Source organism: Myotis brandtii, unplaced genomic scaffold (assembly GCF_000412655.1).
Source record: "Myotis brandtii unplaced genomic scaffold, ASM41265v1 scaffold1373, whole genome shotgun sequence".
In the NCBI taxonomy this organism is placed as follows: Eukaryota; Metazoa; Chordata; class Mammalia; order Chiroptera; family Vespertilionidae; genus Myotis; species Myotis brandtii.
This window is the reverse complement of record NW_005354889.1, coordinates 84,235-102,645: the sequence shown is the minus strand read 5'-3', so window position 1 is coordinate 102,645 and position 18,411 is coordinate 84,235. Positions and strand designations below refer to the sequence as shown.

The 18,411-nt window shown below is 56.7% G+C and overlaps 2 protein-coding genes across 5 annotated transcripts in view; one reads left to right on the top strand and one right to left on the bottom strand.

The window, feature by feature from the left end:
• Positions 1 to 12,654, top strand: part of ACTN4 (actinin, alpha 4) — a 79,399-nt gene extending 66,745 nt beyond the window's left edge. For 2 of the 4 annotated variants that reach the window (XM_014535081.1, XM_005860616.2), the window contains exons 12-21: positions 3,077 to 3,227; positions 6,019 to 6,127; positions 6,248 to 6,388; positions 6,462 to 6,644; positions 6,741 to 6,875; positions 7,993 to 8,172; positions 8,974 to 9,120; positions 10,374 to 10,439; positions 11,091 to 11,249; positions 11,375 to 11,533. In XM_014535081.1, the coding sequence (XP_014390567.1) occupies positions 3,077 to 3,227; positions 6,019 to 6,127; positions 6,248 to 6,388; positions 6,462 to 6,644; positions 6,741 to 6,875; positions 7,993 to 8,172; positions 8,974 to 9,120; positions 10,374 to 10,439; positions 11,091 to 11,249; positions 11,375 to 11,533 (1,430 nt within the window). Of the gene's footprint in view, positions 1 to 3,076; positions 3,228 to 6,018; positions 6,128 to 6,247; positions 6,389 to 6,461; positions 6,645 to 6,740; positions 6,876 to 7,992; positions 8,173 to 8,973; positions 9,121 to 9,995; positions 10,077 to 10,373; positions 10,440 to 11,090; positions 11,250 to 11,374 lie in introns of all 4 variants that reach the window. The other 2 variants (XM_005860615.2, XM_005860614.2) reach the window with 2 other exon arrangements.
• The window catches only part of CAPN12 (calpain 12), a 12,692-nt gene continuing 6,131 nt past the window's right edge, over positions 11,851 to 18,411 (bottom strand). Inside the window, 9 exon segments of the mRNA XM_014535085.1 lie at positions 11,851 to 13,183; positions 13,281 to 13,339; positions 13,438 to 13,554; positions 16,170 to 16,248; positions 17,097 to 17,159; positions 17,256 to 17,326; positions 17,683 to 17,740; positions 18,182 to 18,241; positions 18,309 to 18,347. Coding sequence (XP_014390571.1) covers positions 13,157 to 13,183; positions 13,281 to 13,339; positions 13,438 to 13,554; positions 16,170 to 16,248; positions 17,097 to 17,159; positions 17,256 to 17,326; positions 17,683 to 17,740; positions 18,182 to 18,241; positions 18,309 to 18,347 — 573 coding nt within the window. The 3' untranslated portion in view covers positions 11,851 to 13,156.

Genomic DNA, 18,411 nt, shown 5'->3' with positions numbered 1-18,411 from the left:
CTCCCCCTCCCCTTCTCCCTCCTCCTCTTCTTCCTGATGCATTGCCCATCTGCTCTCATTACTTATAGGTGGGCCCCTTCCTGGGTCATCAAGGCCAGTCATTCAGTAGGGAAATAACCCTGTTCCTTTCCACTCTGCAGGGGTGGGAGACAGGTTCTCCCATCCCTGGCAGCCTGTGTGCAGACAGTCTGCCTTCGCTCTCCACGCCCTTTGTGACTGAGGACCTCACACTGTATGGGTCTGTGTTCCCGAGCATGGTCCTTAAAGGCAAAGGCCTAGAGCCGCCTCCTGAGCCACAGAGCGTGCTCACTGACTGCCAGCCATGCAGAGCTTCCTTCCAAGGGGCCTGGGCCTCTGCAGGATGGCTTTTTCCAAAAGGGCAGCCTTCATGCCCTCCGAGGGCAGAATGGTCTTGGTGAGGGCAGGCCTCCCGTTTCTCGGCAGCTCTGCAGCTGCCTGTTCCCTTGGCTCAGGATGTGGAATTCTATCATGCCTCTGGCCCTCATTCAGAACCCACACCATGGTTGGGATTCCAGATACCAGGGACCTAAAAGCCTTCAGGAAACAGCCGCTGCCTAGGAAAGCCGAGCGCCATCCACAGGACTCCCCTCCTTCCTTCCCGAGTATCTCTGCCCTCCTGCTATTATCAAACTCAGGGTCACCCACTGCTACCACTCTGCCCAGCTGATTTCACATTTTTTTGCATTGCTCGTGGTGGTTTTTCATCCTTCCCAAACCCATAGTTCACCATGAGATAGATCCTCATTGAACCTCGGGGGGGCTCTTCTAGTCCCCCTCCCAGCTGTTTGTCAGGCAGCCCCAACACTAGCCAGATGCTAAGACCTACCCAGAGGCCCCACCCCCTAACAGCATGGGAACACGCAACTCTGCATGATCTTCAGTCCTGGGCTGTTCTCCAGCTGCAGCTGCCAGATCAGAGCAATACCCTAACCTCCTCCGCCAGGGAAAGAATGCAGAGGGAGATGCTAGAAGGTGGGGCAAACAAGAAGCCTGGGCCAGGGGTATAGGCACCTCCCTCACGCTTTGAAGAAATGGCACCCATGGCTCTACCCCAACCCTGGAGGAGAGGATGTTAGCATTTACTTCATTAGTTCATTCATTCATTCCACAAATACCTCTTGAGCCTCTTCCCTGTGTTCAGTAGTTTCCCAGGTAGGTGAGGTTCCTGCCTGGGAAACTCACAGGCCAGCAGGTTTGGGCATTTCTCACATCAGAGGGCCTTGTGCACATAAGTGGATTTTACAGCACCCGTGTCCCACACTTGGACTGAGCTGTTTCCTCCCGTCGTTATCCACATTTTGCATGTCATTCAACAGGCTCTGGGCATCATCCTTCTGCATTTCTCTTCTAGGGCCTCTTGGCCTGTGTTATCAGCTCTATAGTCCCTTACCTGGGCTCCAGGAAACCCTGGGAAGATGGTCTCCTGATGCTCAGGGGTGTGGGTCTGATGGCCTACCAGTGTTCCTCTCCTAGGAGTGATGCAGGGGCTGGCCTTCATGTGAAGGCATTCAGGGGAAGTTGGCCTGATCTTGTGCCAGGGTGGACTGACTGGCTCGGTGGCCTCCACATGCCCTCACCCACCCCTGCCTCCCCACAGGCAGGTGCACAGGCACTTTAATATCTGGGCCTGTGTCATGAATCAGCCCGAGCCCCCAGGCAGGCCTGCCCACTCATTCCCAAGACCTGCAGCCTGAAGCCTCTGTACCACCAACGTATGCAAAACAGGACAGACCCACCTCCTGACCCCTCTCAGCATCCCTCGCAGCCTATAGGGGTGTGAATGCTTCTCAGGTCTTGGGTTATTTGGGGAAAGAAACAAAAATGAGCCCAATTCCCTTTCGTGGCTGCCCCTTGGCCTGCATACAAGGTGGCCATGGCTGTGGTCCAGTCATCCAGTGCACCCCTTGCCAGCCCATGCTGAAACTCTGCTGAGGCAGAGAAGTGCTAACCTACTATTTTGGGTTCCCACCCTTGGGAGAAAGCAATTTAGGGAAGGGAATTGCAAGCTTGCCTTTGTGGTTACGTGTCCTACCCCAGGCCTGTGGTGGCAGGGCCAGTGGAGTCAGTCTCCCAGGCTGCTGCCTCCTGCCTGCCAATGCCAGGCCCTGTCCTCGGGGTGGCTGAGGTTACAGTGGGCCTGGCTCTGTGCCTGCCCTTCTCGAACAACACCTCACTGAGGCTTCAGGCGCCAGCGTTGGCTCCATTCCACAGATGAGGGAACAGCTGAGAGAAACTGCCTGCCGTCCCACAGCTCTGAGTCGCTTCACCTGGAGGGCAGCTGCTGGTCAGATGCTCTGGTGCCGCGTTGAGGAGGGGTCTCTGAGCTGCCACTCTAGGGGCAACCCGAAGTGGCTTACCCGAAGCAGTGCCCCTTCCCAGGCTAACATTTCCACCAGTTCTGCAGTACCTTACTGTGCCTACAGGGCCACTTGAGCTTCTGTCCTGGGGCATATAATTAGCCAGGCTCCAGGTCTAATAACAGTGTTCCTCCCTTCCTTCAAAGGCCTAATAACAGGCCCTGCCTCACTGCACATGCAAAGTCCTTAGGACAGTATGGGGCCTATAGGTATGTGATAAGACCACCGCCCCCCCCCCCAAGGGAGCCAGCCCCCAAGTGCCAGGGAGCAGGCAGAGGGGTGGGCTCCAAGAAGAAGCCTAACTGAAACACTTCCCCTTCCTCTACCCTGCTGAGGCACGGGCTGCACCCCAGCCTTTTCTCCAGATCATAGCCCTCTACAGATGGTACAACAGTCCAGGCTTCCAGTCTCCTACCACTAGTGGACACTAAGTTTAGAACACACATGTTGAATTGGGATATCTGGCTCAGGCTCACAACACCACAGTGTCTCCCAGCTCCATTCAGGATTTATTTGGTCTTAGAGATCCCTGGAAAGGTCAAGGGAAAAGGTTCTGGAAGTTTCTAGTCTTCATGGCACCATTCTCAGCTAGATAGGATGTTGGTCTGCCTCATTTCCTTGCCCCTGGTGGCACAGGCCTCTGGTGGACTCTTGGTGCATTGTTGTCTAAGTGTCTCCTGCCGTCTGCCCCACCCCAGGGAAGGAAGCCATGCTGAAGCACCGGGACTACGAGACGGCCACCCTGTCGGACATCAAAGCCCTCATCCGCAAGCACGAGGCCTTCGAGAGCGACCTGGCTGCACATCAGGACCGCGTGGAGCAGATCGCAGCTATTGCCCAGGAGCTCAAGTAAGTGTGGGCTCATGAGCCCATCACTTGCTTCCCTCCAGCACCACACCCAGAACAGTGGTGGACTGCAACTAAGGTTATGCTGCCCCATGCCTGGAGCAGGGTCTCCCAGTCCTCTCCACCCTCACCCCTCCTTCAGATGCCAGGGCCTTATGGGGTGATGTCTTTGTCATTTCTTGTCTTATGAGAAACAGCAGAATCTAGATGCTCTGACACCTTGTCCTGATTCTTCAGGCTCTAGGGGTCCCTGGGCTCCACTTCCCTGCCTGCCACACCAAGGAGATCCCTGGCCTCTGATAGGGTGGGCAGCCCAGCCCCCACCTCTATCCCTGCTCCTCCCCAAGGGACTTGGCTGCATGGAGTGCACAGAGAGCCCATTGTTCTGCCCCTTTCCTCTCATGCTCAGAATACACTATTGTAAGGCCTTCCAGGCAGCCGGGTTCTTTGCCCTCCCTTTCCTGCCCCAGTCAGATAAACTTGTGCACACAATTAGTACACTGAATCTCCAGAGCCAGTGAATGAGGGCCTTATTCCACCAGTGCAATGGCCATCAGCAGGGAGGACTCGGGGTGGGAGGCCCAGGCCATTACTTCATGGAAAATCCATAGGCCCTGGAGGGGCAGCAGGGCTCCCAAAATAGCTCTCTGTTCAAAAATAGGATCCTTAGCTAGAGCTGCCCTTTCTACAGTCATTCCCAGAGTTCTGCTTGTTCCTACGTGGCTAGGGCCAGCGTGATGCCCTGTGCAGCCCCCTGCCGGGGAGGGCCAGTTTATTCCCTGACTCATTCGCTCCATATCGCCCAGTTTTTTGGGGTTCTCCGTTTGCTCACCAGAGGCAGAAGTCCTATGGGGCCTTTCTGTGCTGGAATACAGGGTCCCTGCTGGGGCCTCCCCTAGGAGTCCTGCAGACTCTCCTAGGATAGAGCTCCTGCACTTGGCACACCAGGCCAAGGACAGCAAGGCCACAGACGCAGATGTCTACAGGGATCATGGAGGGTGGCATGTGAGTAGGTTCCTAGTTGACCAGTGAGCCCCTGGAAGCTGCTAAGAAACATTTTGAATCCTTAGGCCAGCCTGCTTCTCAGGCACTGGGAACTGCCATGTGAAACCCATCACCCTGAGCCAGGGAACAGGCGGTCCCTGAAGCAGCTTTCTGGACAGTAGCCCTGGAGGAGAGAAGGGCGGGGCGGGGGGGCGCTGTTTAGGGTGCTGTCGGCTCCCCAAAGATGAGTCAGAGGACTGAGAGCCGGCCAGAATGAGCCCTGATGGACAGCCTGGTTGAGACCTGATTAATGGCAGTGATGGAAACTCCAAGGGCACTCGGTGCCATATCTGTACCAGCTCACTTAATCTCCCAGCCTGGGTGACGGATAGCCTTAAATGTTGGTGTCTTCTGGCACCCATGTTACACAGGGAGGACTGAGGCATAGAGAGGCCAAGGGCCTTGCCCAAGGTCACTTAGCTAGGAAGTGGTCAAGGCAGGAGCGGAGCCCAGGCTGCCTGGTCCTCTGGAGCAGCAGTTGCCAACCCGTGGTCCGGTTGGCGACCGCTGCTCTGGAGAATAGCCTTGCTCCATTCCCTCTACTAGCCTTACCTGCTCCCCTCTGCCCCTGTATCCAAGCAGGTGACACAATCATCTGGTCCCTATGTCCTATTCCTTCCCAGAGTTGTTCCCTGCTCTCCACCCCTCACCAGGCCACCAAGATTTTGCCTGTACACCAATTCCCTAGTGCTTTGCTACTAAGAGTATCTAAGTGTCTGGACCATAGGAGATGGGAATACTGGGGCTGATAGGGGGTTTGGGGGGGTGGGGCAGGGAGCATGTGGAGGGCTGGGGACCAGTAACGATTATCAGCCCAGGATTTTCAAAATCTAAATCATTTGAATAATAATACCTGTATCCTAATAGGCTTACTTTTTTCTTAATTATCAATTGCTTAGAACTAAATTGCAGGCTAGTTTTATAGGGTGTGTGTGTGTGTGTGTGTGTGTTTAATTTATTTTTTTATTGATTTCACAGAGGAAGAGGGAGAGAAGGAGAGATAGAAACATCAATGATGAGAATCATTGATCGGCTGCCTCCTGCACGCCCCACACTGGGGATTGAGTCTGCAACTTGGGCATGTGCCCTGACTGGGAATCAAACCAAAACCTCGTGGTTCATAGGTCCACGCTCAACCACTGAGCCACACCGGCTGGGCTGTTTTGTGTGTGTGTGTTTTAATACCCATTAAAATAAATACACAACCTTTAATAAATAGCTGTTATTACTTTCACCTGTTGGGTGTCAAGGACTGCTCTCAGCACTTCACATGCTCTCTGCGATAACCCCACCACCGCTTCACAAACAAGAGAACAGGGTCCCCTCTCAGGGCCACACAAGTATAAAATCAGGGAGCCAGAATTCAGACGTAGGGAACTCAGCTCTGGAGCCCATGCTCTCTAACCAGTGTATTCTTCTTGACTTTCTTTAAGTGGGAAAGCAATCCACATACAGGCTTGGTCAAGGGCCACACCCTGCCCCCATCCACCCACCCACCCATTTAGTTTATCACAGCTTAGCAGCCCATAGAGTGAGAGAGTAAGAGGAAGCCCCTGCCCCTCCTTTACCCCTCCCCCGACTCCACTCCTGAATTCTTCCTACCCTGGGAGGCCATAAGTCCTAGGAGCAGTGGATGACTAATAGTCTTCAACATTGATATCCCCTGGTACCAAGACTTTAGGGGGCAGGTGCGTCCGGGTCCACCCGTTATGGCCCTGCCAGGTCTCACCACCCTGTGCTCTGCCTACAGTGAGCTGGATTACTATGACTCCCACAATGTCAACACCCGGTGCCAGAAGATTTGCGATCAGTGGGATGCCCTTGGCTCTCTGACCCACAGTCGCAGGGAAGCCTTGGAGGTGAGGAGGGGCAATGTCACCCTGGAGCCTGGTGTACCCACGGACCCCTCCCTACCATTCACCACTTCCTGCTTGCTGACTGACCTCTCTCCTTTGTCCCTGCCCCTCCCCACACACCAGAAAACAGAGAAGCAGCTGGAGACCATTGACCAGCTGCACCTGGAATATGCCAAGCGGGCAGCCCCCTTCAACAACTGGATGGAGAGTGCCATGGAGGACCTCCAGGACATGTTCATCGTCCACACCATCGAGGAGATCGAGGTCCGCCCCTACCCATCCTTCTTGTGGGACTTCTGAGGGTCTGGGTTGCCCCTCACCCCTTCTTCTCTTTCAGGGTCTGATCTCAGCCCATGACCAGTTCAAGTCAACGCTGCCAGATGCCGACAGGGAACGGGAGGCCATTCTGGCCATCCACAAGGAGGCCCAGAGGATCGCCGAGAGCAACCACATCAAACTGTCAGGCAGCAACCCCTACACCACCGTCACCCCCCAGATCATCAACTCCAAGTGGGAGAAGGTGGGGAGAGCCCCTTAACAGGGCCAGGGCAGGGGCAGGGCTGGCCAGGTGAGGGGGCCGTCACCCTGACTGCTCCTGCTCCATGCCCTTCCCCAGGTGCAGCAGCTGGTGCCCAAACGGGACCATGCCCTCCTGGAGGAGCAAAGCAAACAGCAGTCCAATGAGCACCTCCGCCGCCAGTTCGCCAGCCAAGCCAACATCGTGGGGCCCTGGATCCAGACTAAGATGGAGGTGAGGGGCCATTGCCCTAGCCCTAGCCCTGCTGAGCCCAGGGCGGAGTGGGAAAGAGCCCCCGGTAAGCAGGAGGTCAGTGAGCAGAAAAGGTTGTCTGCCCTGCTGGAAGATCCGTGCTCCCAGGGCCAGCGGACCTGGAGGCCTAGTGGGTGTGGGTCCCAGCTCTCACCAGCTGGGAGCCCTGATCCTTGGTGGAGTTAGGAGGGTGGATCAATGATATGAATGGAAGTGGCAGCACCACCCAGCGGGCTACTTGGCTGAAAGGCAGATGGAGGTAGGTTCAAGTCTTGACTCTGCCCTTGATTGGTGCTTGTGAGCTCAGGCACAATTTAACCTTGCTCCTCGGTTTTCTCATCTCTAAAATGGGGGTGAAAAGAATTATTTCATTTGCTCCACAAATGCTGTTGTGCACTGCTCAGTGCAGGCCCTGCTGCAGGCGCTGTGGTCAAGGTGGTCCCAGCTCAGACCCTCGCGGCGTCTCACAGTAACCCTCGTGGCCTAGCCACAGGAAGGTTTGTAATGATGCCAGTCGCAACTCTGACAACCTCTTACTAAGTGCTCACTACCCACCAGGCTCACGCTGACCAGCGCAGCCTCGCTGAAACTCCTCCAGCTGGGGAAGGGTATGGGCTGGTCAGCCCTGACAACCTCTTACTAAGTGCTCACTACCCACCAGGCTCATGCTGACCAGCGCAGCCTCGCTGAAACTCCTCCAGCTACACAGCATGGCCACCGAGGGAGCGAAGGCAGGGGTGCCCATACTTAGGAGCCACAGGCTCTAACATCAGCCAGGCCTGGTTCAGAATCTGACTGCCTTTTACTGTGAGAAGTTGCTTTGTTTGGGCCTTAGTTTCCACATTTGTAGACAGAGCCTGTCACAATGAGTCAAGGGTGCATTGAGGTTAGGCATGTGTAGCACTTAGCACAGAAACTCTCCAGTGCGGTTGCTTTTTCCCTGGAGGGTGGGCAGGGAGGGACCATCATTGAGGCACAGGCCTTTTAGGAGGAGGGACCCTGGGAGGGAGGCCACCAGAAACAGAGATCTCCTCTGGGTGGCTGGTTGTGGCCGAGGGTCCGCCAGCCCCACCCTCAGTGGCACCTGCCTTGTGTGCAGGAAATCGGGCGCATCTCCATCGAGATGAACGGGACCCTGGAGGACCAGCTGAGCCACCTGAAGCAGTATGAGCTCAGCATTGTGGACTACAAGCCAAACCTGGACCTGCTCGAGCAGCAGCACCAGCTCATCCAGGAGGCCCTCATCTTCGACAACAAGCACACCAACTACACCATGGAGGTACACTATGCCCCATCAGGCCCCCACACCCCGTCTGTAGCACGGAAGAGCCCTATGTAGTCTGGCAGGGAAGGCGTCTGCAGCTTCCTTGGTCTCTTTTATCCTGACTGAAAAGACTAGATCAAAATGTTTACACATTTTTTAATATCACTGTTTTCCTAACACTGTTCTCCCAACACCATGACAACACATCTCAGGACAAGCTCCTGAGAGAGCTGGGAGGGTAGCACCAGCCCCTGCTGTGGCCTCAGCACTGAGTCCTCACTTGAGAACACCGATGCAGCCAATGTGTGCCAGCATCTGTGTGTGCCAGCTCTCTGCAGCCGAGTTACACTGTCAGGGCTGCTTATCATCACGTTGGTAGCTTGAAATCATCCTTGGTGACAGTATTTACACCATGCACATGGCAGATGCTACAAAACAGGGAGTGTTTCTCCCCAGAAAGCCAATTAAACTTTGCCAACATATCTCTGCCAAGTTTTCACATAGACCTTGCACAGGTATTGGGCCCTGGCCCTCTGCTACACCTGTCACCAAATATATATTAAGGTGACATGAACTCTGCTGGTGAGCCGAGGCAACAGGTAAGTACCATGCCTCTGTCCCTGTGTGCAAATGAGGTGCACAAGAGAGCATGGGCCTGGACTGGCATTTGGGAGAAAGTTAGGGTGAGCCTCACGCCATGCTGTACGCCCTCCCATACGGGGAGAACCCAGTTCCCAGTGACCCTCAGCTACAGCTGTGGTGGTCCAAGCACTCCCACCAGCCAGGCCTGCAGTCACACCCTCCCTTCTCCCCCAGCACATCCGAGTGGGCTGGGAGCAGCTGCTCACCACCATAGCCCGCACCATCAACGAGGTTGAGAACCAAATCCTCACCCGAGATGCCAAGGGCATCAGCCAGGAGCAGATGCAGGAGTTCCGGGCATCCTTCAATCACTTTGACAAGGTGAGCAACTCCGTCTGCCCCTGGCACCTTCCCTCCCTGTTGTCACCATTGTCACTGTCGCATCTTGCCCCTCTATCTTTGCATCTGTCAGTTCATTCACATCACAGTTGCTACGTATCAGCCGCCGCTCACAGGGCTTGTCAGGGCCTCAGCCACAGAAGGTGGTGCAGACATGCATCACCGTGTCCACAGCACGAGCAGTTTCCCTTGGGAAGAAAAGGGGGGTCCTGAGCCCTGCCTCAGGCCGTGCTTCCTCACCAGCCTGCCCATGAGACACGGGACAGACTAAGTCCCAGCACACCCGAGAGTTGAGACCTGACCCGTGAATCTGGTTTACGCAGGCACACAGTGCTCTTCAAATTCAGATTTGGTCTGGCAGCCCCGTTGGAAGGGCCTGAGTGCCAGAGTTTACCCAGTCCCTTTCCACTGCTGGGCCTGATGTGTCATCTGCCTGCTTTCACCCGTGGGTAGGAGGGTGCAGCCTCAGCCCTGCACCATCAAGCAGGACCCTGACGCCTTAGTGCAATCCCTTTTCTCCCACCCCAGACCCTGGAGGCAAAGTGTCCCCCGCCCCCCCCCCCCAGTCCTGGGACTCAATCCTCGATTCTGCACCATTCAACTCCCCACCCTGCTCTAGCCCCGAGGACGTGGGAAGAAGCCTCTGACTGTCCTCCAGACCACCCACACCCCTCCACCTGCCCCAGCTGTCCCTGGCCATCACCTTGTCCACATCACTTCTAACTCTGTGTTTCCCTCTCCATGTGTGTCTCCCCCATCCCCCGGCCCTCTGCATATAACCCTGGCCCCTCTCCCACCTCTGTGCCGGCCTGCTTTCCACACCGCCCCTTGCACACCTGCCTTTGGACACCCGGCAGGACCACGGCGGGGCGCTGGGGCCAGAGGAATTCAAGGCCTGCCTCATCAGCCTGGGCTACGACGTGGAGAATGACCGGCAGGTATGCGCCCCCTGGGCCCCAGTGGACCATGGCATTAACTGCTCTTCTTTCTCTCTCTCCTTCTCTGTCTCCCCACCCTCGCCATTTCACCCCTCTTCGTTATGTGTACCATCTCACCGGTTCTCTTGCCTCCTTCCTACCTGTGTCTTTCTGGACCCCTTCCCCTTACCTGGTCTCTTGGGGCCGCCTTGGTCTCCCCTGCTCCTGCCACTGTCCTGTTTCCCTGCTGTGCACATGGGTCTGCCCCTCTTGCCTACTGTGGTCCTGGCCTCCTGCTGTCCCTGCGTCCTCGAGCAGAAACAGACAGGCAGCATGGACTCGGATGACTTCAGGGCTCTGCTTATCTCCACAGGATACAGCCTGGTATGCAGCCTCTGCCTCCCTCGCTGCTGTGCCACTCCTCCTCCTCCTGCTCCTCCTCTCCTCCCCCCCCTTCCTCCTCCTCCTTTTTGTGTCCTCCTCCTCCTGCTCCTCCTCCTCCTGCTCCTCCTCTCCTCCCCCCCCCTTCCTCCTCCTCCTTTTTGTACTACCCCCATCTAGAGTTTCCAGGTCCTCAGGGACACCCCTCCACCAGATCAGTGCAGCCTCACCTCCCCCCTTCTGCTGCATCTGCTGGGCTGGGGTCCCTCCAATGACTCCCTGAGCCTCCAAGCCCCTCCTGGAGGCTGTGAGAGAGGAGGTCAGGCCTCCAGCTCTCTCCCCCTTTTCTTTCTCTTTTTCTTTCTTCCCCACCCTCCAGAGTTAACTTGTGAGCCTAGGGCTGAGGAGCAGCAGACCTATTTGATCTATACCCCACTTCCCAAAAATGTGGGAGGGGAAGAGTAGAGGGCGCTCATCCTGTCTGGGGCACATGGGGCAGTTGCCCGGGGAATCCAGGCCCTTGGAGGCAGGCTGACAACTTGGAGTGTGCACTGGGGTCGGACCCTGCCCTCCTAGCTCGGTTCTGCTGCCCCGGCCCAGCCATCCTGCCCCGCTCAAATGCTGCCTGTCCCCTGCCCCACTCCTGCCTCGCAGGGGGATGCTGAGTTCAACCGCATCATGAGCGTCGTCGACCCCAACCACAGCGGCCTCGTGACTTTCCAAGCCTTCATCGACTTCATGTCTAGGGAAACTACCGACACAGACACAGCCGACCAGGTCATCGCCTCCTTCAAAGTCCTGGCTGGGGACAAGGTAAGCCAGACACCTCTGAGCACCTGGGGCCAGCAGGACGGGGCTCTGCAGTCAGGACTGGGCATGAGGGACTGGGGGCCAGTGTGGGGTGCAGGTGGCCCAAAGTCCCGCCCTGCCTTCCCCAGAACTTCATCACAGCCGAGGAGCTTCGGAGAGAGCTGCCCCCTGACCAGGCCGAGTACTGCATTGCCCGCATGGCACCGTACCAGGGCCCTGATGCGGTGCCCGGTGCCCTTGACTACAAGTCCTTCTCTACAGCCCTGTACGGCGAGAGTGACCTGTGAGGCTCCCACGGAGAGCCCTGACCAAACACCCCCTCCTCACAGCCTCCAGGAGGGGCTGGGAGAGCCCCTCTCCCTGCTGCGGGGCCTCCCTGGTCCTGTTCCTCTGACTCTGTATCTATGCAAAGCACTCTGTCAGTCCTTTCTGGGGGGTGGGGCGGGTGGGCAGGGAGGGGCTGGGGCAGGCTCTCTCCTCTCTCTTTGTCAGTTGGCCAGGAGGTTCTCTCCCGCTCCCCCTGGATAGGGGTACTGGAGACTTTTGGGGGTCAACACTTCTGGTCTGGTAAATATATATGATGTATTGGTTTGTTGTTGTTTTTAACCATGTGGAGGGGACAGTGGATCCCCACAGCAAAACAGGTCCCCTCCGGGCCCAAGGAATGCCCACCACAACCTGCCCCTTCCTTTTTCCCCCCTGAGGTCCCTTCAAGGCCTCCCACATCTAGGCCAAAGCCCTATGTGCCTTGTCCAGGAACTGCTCACACCTGTGATGGGCCCAGCAGAGGGCACCACAGCTACCCAATAGGAAAGAGGACCCACCCTGCTCCCTTTACCCCTCCCCTCCTTTGCGATTGCCAGGAGGTGGGGGAGTGCAGCTCAGTGTCCCCTTCTGCAACAGAGGAGTGGATTGGGCACCCAGCCTTCTACCCCTGCCCCCAGCCGCTCACACCTGGCTTTGTCTGGACCTGGGTCTCTCTCAGATCTTCTAAGGACCAAAACCAAAACAAAAAAACAAAAAAACACACAAAATCACCAAAAAAAAGAAAGCTATAAAAAATTTAAACCTTTCAGAGAATTACTATTTACTTTATTAAGTTACGGATTTATTATATAAATATATATTCACCTAGCAACATATCTTTGCCGCCTCTTGCTCATAATGAAGACATAGCTGATTTGCTCCCCTCCCCCAGCCCCTTACTGATTTTTCTGTTGTCTGCCGTCAGGCATGGGTCTCTGGGGACCCTCCTGAGGTGGGGGGTGGGCTGCTGGCCTGGCTGCCTGTTAGTTGATGGTTTTGTTCCTTTCCCATTTCCCTTTTGTTTTATTTGGATTGATTTTTTTTCTTGGTTTCTGGATAAACCACCCTTCTGGGGACAGGATAATAAACCTAATATTTTTAAGAAGGAGTCTGCAGTATCCTCTCTCTCCAGTCTCTGTTCTCTGATTGTTAGCAGGGCAGTGACACAGCACCTCTCCGCAGAGTGGGGCAGGGCCTGGGGTGCCACATCCCTGTTTCCATTAGTGTAAAATAACGCTGTTGGGGACCCAGTCAGGGAAGGCACTGTGCTCAGCACACAATCGACCAGCTCATGTGGCTGCCCAAGAAGGCGCGCCATCACCCCTGTTCACAGGTGAGGAGAGCAAAGCTCAGAGGGGCAGTGACCTGCCCAGCGTCACCCGGTGGTGAGTGTGTGGCAGACCGGCTCCCAAGGCCATGCTCAGAAGCACTGCCTGATGTCAGAGCGTCAGCCCCCGTGCCAGGCAGGGAGGTGGAGGGGCTGGGGGGCTGGTTTGGCTCAGAACCCCCTCGCTGTGGAATAAACCCTGGTCCAGGCTGACCGGGAAAGGCAGGGCTCCTGCAGCTCTCCTGCCTCCAGCCGCAGGCGCTCCCCTGCCAAGATCCTAGGAGAAGTTGGCCATCTCCATCCACTGGGTGAGAGAAGACAGTGAGTGGGCTTGAGGCAGGGGTCTCTTGGGCCGCCTGCCTTAGCTGCCCGGTGCCACTCTCCCTCCAGCCCAGGCTCACCTGTTGGCGGGTCAGGCAGATGACTCCCTCGCCCCCATCCAAGTGCTGGCTACAGTGGCCTGTGCAGGGAGGGCCAGGTGAGTGCCCACCACCCCAGTCCCCCGGCTGTGGGAGACATGCTCCCTGTGCCCCAATGCATGCTAGGCATGGCACTCACAGAAGATGCAGGTAAGCTGGGCCACACAGGACACAAAGCGCTCCAAGTCCACACGCAGACGGCTGTCCCGGTAGCGGCTAGTAAGGGCCTGGGTCAGCTGGTTGTTGAGGTGGAAGCCTAGGGGGAGGCTGCCTCTGAGCCTTGGCTGCCAGGAACCCCACCTCAGTATGGCACCCACCCTGACTCCTCAGGGAGCCCAGGACCTGTTCCCAGCTCTGCCTCAACCCAGCTGTGTTGCTATGGGCCTCAGTTTCCTCATCTGTCAAAGGGGAACTATGACAGCCCTGACCCCATAAGGTTGTGTGAAGATGTTCAATGTAGAGCACTTAGGACTGTCTGGCACATACCAACTGTGTCAGTGTTACTCCTTTAAACGCAGAATTTCTGCTAGTGGACCCTGAAGAAGTTTTCTGTGTAGCAAAGCATTCTTGTCAGTTCCATATGGGGTCAGTTTCTTTATACTCCACATCAGGGGTGATTTCTGAAGTTTAGAAAGCATCTCTGATGAGGAACCTAAGCAGGCATCTAAAAGCTGCAAACACTGGTTCTCCCAGGTCACAGATAACGCTCTGGGACTCAAGGTTGCAGGGTGACCCCTCCATGTGCCGCAGGTCCAGATAAACAGTTTGAGGATAATTATCAAGTGCCGTTGCGACCTGTGCCTTGTCTGGGTGCCATGGAAAGTCTTGGGGGAAAGAAGAGGCTGCCCCCTCATCCTGGTGGTGTGACCTCTGGCCTTCATCTGCCCTCAGGGGTGGGGTGGGGGTGGGGTAGAGCTGCTGTGCCCGGGGCCATGGGAAACCCAGGCAGGCAGAGGAGGTGAAGGGGCCGGGAGCCCTTAGGCAGCGTCTCTGGAATTCCTGCTGTCGGCTTCCTCTGACCACTTTTGTGGGCTCTGTATTCTGTGGTGCCTGACGTGGGGTCCTGCCAGGGCCGCTTGGTCCTTGTGAAGTCCCTCACCCAGTTTACCCAAGGTTCACTCCTAGTGACCATGACCTGGTTACCCCTCCCAGGGCCCCATTGTACCAAGCACATGATGGCCTCACAGACCAAACCTCACTCCCACTCTCCTCTCCTCCTCACTTGGACCTTGGCCTCTTGCCTCCTTTGTACATGCTGTTCCCTATGCCCAGAGCACCTCTTTCCCTCTTGGCCCAAGGCATTCCTCCTCATCTCACACGTCAGAAAACCCCCATAGATAACCCCAGCACACAGCACCGAGCACCTCTGGGCTCCCACAGTTCCCTGGGCCTCCCCCACCCCACCCTGACCACTCTGGGCTGTCACTGTCACTGGTAGCTGCTGCCTCTGGACTGGAAGCCGTGGGGGGTCAGGGTGACTCTGCACCCTGAGTCCCAACATCAGCCTGCCCAGGGCCGTGAGCAGAGCAGGTGTTCAAGGACTCTATGGAGCAAAGAATGTGACTGAATTGGAACAGGGCTGTTTCTCCTGCTGATCCCCTATCCTGACACCCTGCCTGTTCCTGGGTCTCAGAGCTTGTTTCCTGCTGGTCCCCTCCCTGGCCTTCCCTTCTCTAGATGCTGCCGTCACTCCAGCCCCTGAACCCTGACCTGGACTTGCCTCTCCCTCTCCCCTCTTATACATAATTTAAAATGTTTTAAAGAGCCAAAGTCCTCACGATGCCCCGTGGGCTCTCCTGTCTCCCACCACCACCACCGATCTTTACTCTGACCACCACCCCCCTCCCCACTAAGCTTCAGGCCCCTGTGTTATCTCCAAGGGGGCCCCTCCTTCACACCAGTCCCTCGGTACAGGTTCACACCTCAGGGCCTTTGCACTCACTGTTCCCTCTGTCAGGAACACTTGCCCCAGTGTCCCCAAAGCTCACTCCCTTCAGGTCTCTGCTCAAACCTCAGCAAGGCCTCCCTGACCACCCTGTCTCACTCCACCCATCCCTGCATGCCCTAGCACCCAGCCCTGCTTTCTCTTGCCCCAGCACTTACCACCATCTGACCTAGGAGTTCTATTTGCTGTTGTACCATAGAACCTCAAGGGCACTTGATCAGTTTTCTTCCGCCTAGTACACCAGGCATGTACCAGGTGCTCAGTGATACTAAGTACAAACTTGCACCTTCTCCTTGTTCTCTCGCCATTGCTTCTGTCTGTCTGGACTTTGTTTCTCCCTGTCCCTGTCTCCCCATCCTCTCTCTGACTCCCTCTGTCTTGGGCTCCTTTCTTTCCTTGCACATCCCTGGATCTTTGATCTCCCGATGTCTTACCCTTCACTTTGCTGCGGGGTGGGTGGGGGTCTAGGAGTTCCTGTCTGATTTCCCTCCCCTGCCCCCTCCACACAAGGGGGAATGTTGAACTCTTGCAGCCACTCTGTGTTGGAGCCACTTTACAGGGGGCAATGGAGGCTCAAGGGGATGGACTCACATGCCTAGGGAAGGGCCCCAAGGACTTAAGTCAGTAGTTAGGATTCCAACCCAAGCTCATGGGAACACAGGACATTCTGCCACAGTGTCCTGGGGACCAGGGCCTCTCAGACACCAGCTCCCATGCCCTCCCTGGCCCATCACCTCTCACACCTTCCTTTCCCCACACAGGATTCTCCCTGTGGCCTCTCAGTCCCTGCCAAGAGCTGGCAACAAGCTGAGAGGTCGACTTTGTGGGTGTTGGCAGCTGAGTGAGCTGCTAGGACTTGAAGAGGACGGGGCAGGAGGGGGAGCCAATCCTGTCCTCACGACTCACCCCAAGGCCTCTGTCCATACCTGCAGCATTCAGCGCCAGCCTCAGCTCATGGGAGTTCATGGTGCCAGAGGCGTCCTGGTCGAACTTGTCGAATATGGCCTGGGTGGGGAGGAACAGGTCAGTCCCCCGCCAGGCTCCTGAGCTGCCTGAAAGGGTGTCTCAGGGGCCCGACAGGCTGGGTGCCCACCCCAGCTCCCTTTCCTCCTGGCTTCGTGACATGGGGAAGCAGCTTTACACTTTGGGTCTGTGTTCCCAGTTTGTAAAACGGGATCAGTAATAAGAGCTGTAATAAGGTGGTTGTGAGGACACGCTAAGATTACCCACGGGGGGCCTACTGGGGGCACAACAAATGGTGGCTTATCACCATGATTAGTACAGAGAAGCCTTAGGCCATTTTCTTCTCACATGGGTTTTGGGGGTGGAGGGAGGATCACCACCTCCCATTGCTAGACAAGCAAAGTTGCTCCAAGGGGAGGTACTGGCCTGTGATCACACAGCCAGACAGGGGCTGAGCTGGGAGCTAAAATGCCAACCCAGACCAGAGCCAGTGTTCTTTCTTGATGCCCTAGAGCAGGGATGGAGAATGTCCGGCCCGCAGGCCGTAGAAGGCCCTTGAAATCATTTGTTCTGGCCCTGCCAAGGCATTAGGGGTGAGTTAAATGTTTGTCTAAATATAGCAGGCTAGTTTTTAAGACAATAATTTTATATGGCCCATGAATGATGTTATAAATGCCCAAATGGCCCTTGGCAGAAAATAAGTTTCCCACCCCCACTCTTTATGGACCACAGAGGGTGATGGAGCAGGGACATCCTAGCCAGATCCCTCCCAGATGGCGTGGTGTGGCCCAGTCCCCCGACTCCCCTGGGGCCCTGCCAGCCCACAGAGCATCTGCGTCCCTATTAGTAAAGTCTTCTTCCAGGAGATGGTTCCACCCAAGTCACCTTACCTGCCACTCCCGGAGGTGGCCCCAGAGCTGCTGGAAGTGGTGCAGGGCCAGGCGTCTGCCATGCTGGAGAGGGACATCTGGTTAAGTCAGTGTCCCCAGAAGGGGAGCAGAGGCCCCAACATCACCATCCTCCCTACCAGGCACAGCTCCCTCACATACCCCGAAGCACTGCAGCAGCTGCTCACAGGTCCTGAGCCCGATCTCTCCGGTGGTCCAGCTGTGGGCCCTGGCTACGGGAACAAACAAACCCAAGCTCCCGTGGCTGGCCGTCATTGTGAGTGCTAGGGATTACTGCATCCCCCATGTTATAGACGCTGGGGCACACAAAGGACTGCTGGTACCTAACAGCCAGGATTTGAACCCAGGCGAGGGAGTTCTGAGTGCTAGTAGCAGCCACACTCCCGGCCTGTCCCTCAGGGGAGGGGGGCTTATGAGTCGCTGGGCCTTGGCACCGGGCCTGCCGCAAGGCCCACGTGTGAGGAAATGCCATCAGGCAGCCTAGGCTTCCTGTGGCCTGACTCCCAGCAGCATCACGGATTCCCACACATCGGGGGGCCCTGTGAGGACCACTCTGGTCCCAACTCACCAGGCTCTAGGGCAATGCTTAATAAGGTCTGGAGCTGAGGGGCACTGAGCTCTTCCTCCTGATCAAAGAGAGCGGTGATGAGGCCATTCACTCAGGCAGCCATTCAACAAGGGGCTCTGGGCCCAGCCGAGCAACATGCTGGGCGGTGCTGGGGACAGGCAAAGGCAGCCCAGGCCTGCCCTCTCCAGAGCTCACAGCCCAGGAGGGTGGTCAGGGCTGCAATGGGGAAGCCCTGGGCTGTGGAAACCCATAGCGGGCATGTGGCTGACCAGCCTGGGAGGGTCAGGAGAGCTTTCAGCGAAGGGCACGTTGGAAGGACCGAGAAGGGGGGCAGGGGCGTGAAGGATGAGAACTCCCAGACTGAGCAAAGGCCCTGAGGCAGGGAGGAGCTGTGAGCATTTTGAGAGATTTAAGAGCGGGAAATCAAAAGGAAAATTAGACAGTCAGGGAAGAGGAGCAGTTCCAGGGGAGGGCGGGACCCCCGCAGCCCACTCCTCACCTCTCCTGCCAGCTCCTGAAACAGCAGCTTCAACCCCAGGTCCAGGGGAATGCTGGGGGCCTGCGTGGTGGGGGGAGTTTAGCTGCAGCCAAGAGGGCCCCCACCCCGACCCCGGGCAGCCCCTCACCCTGAGAGCGTGCAGGTCAGCGCTGATCACGTCGTCTATCTCCCTGCAAATTACAGACGGAAATGGGGGAGAGGCAGCTCACCCCGCGCCTGGGGCTGGGGGC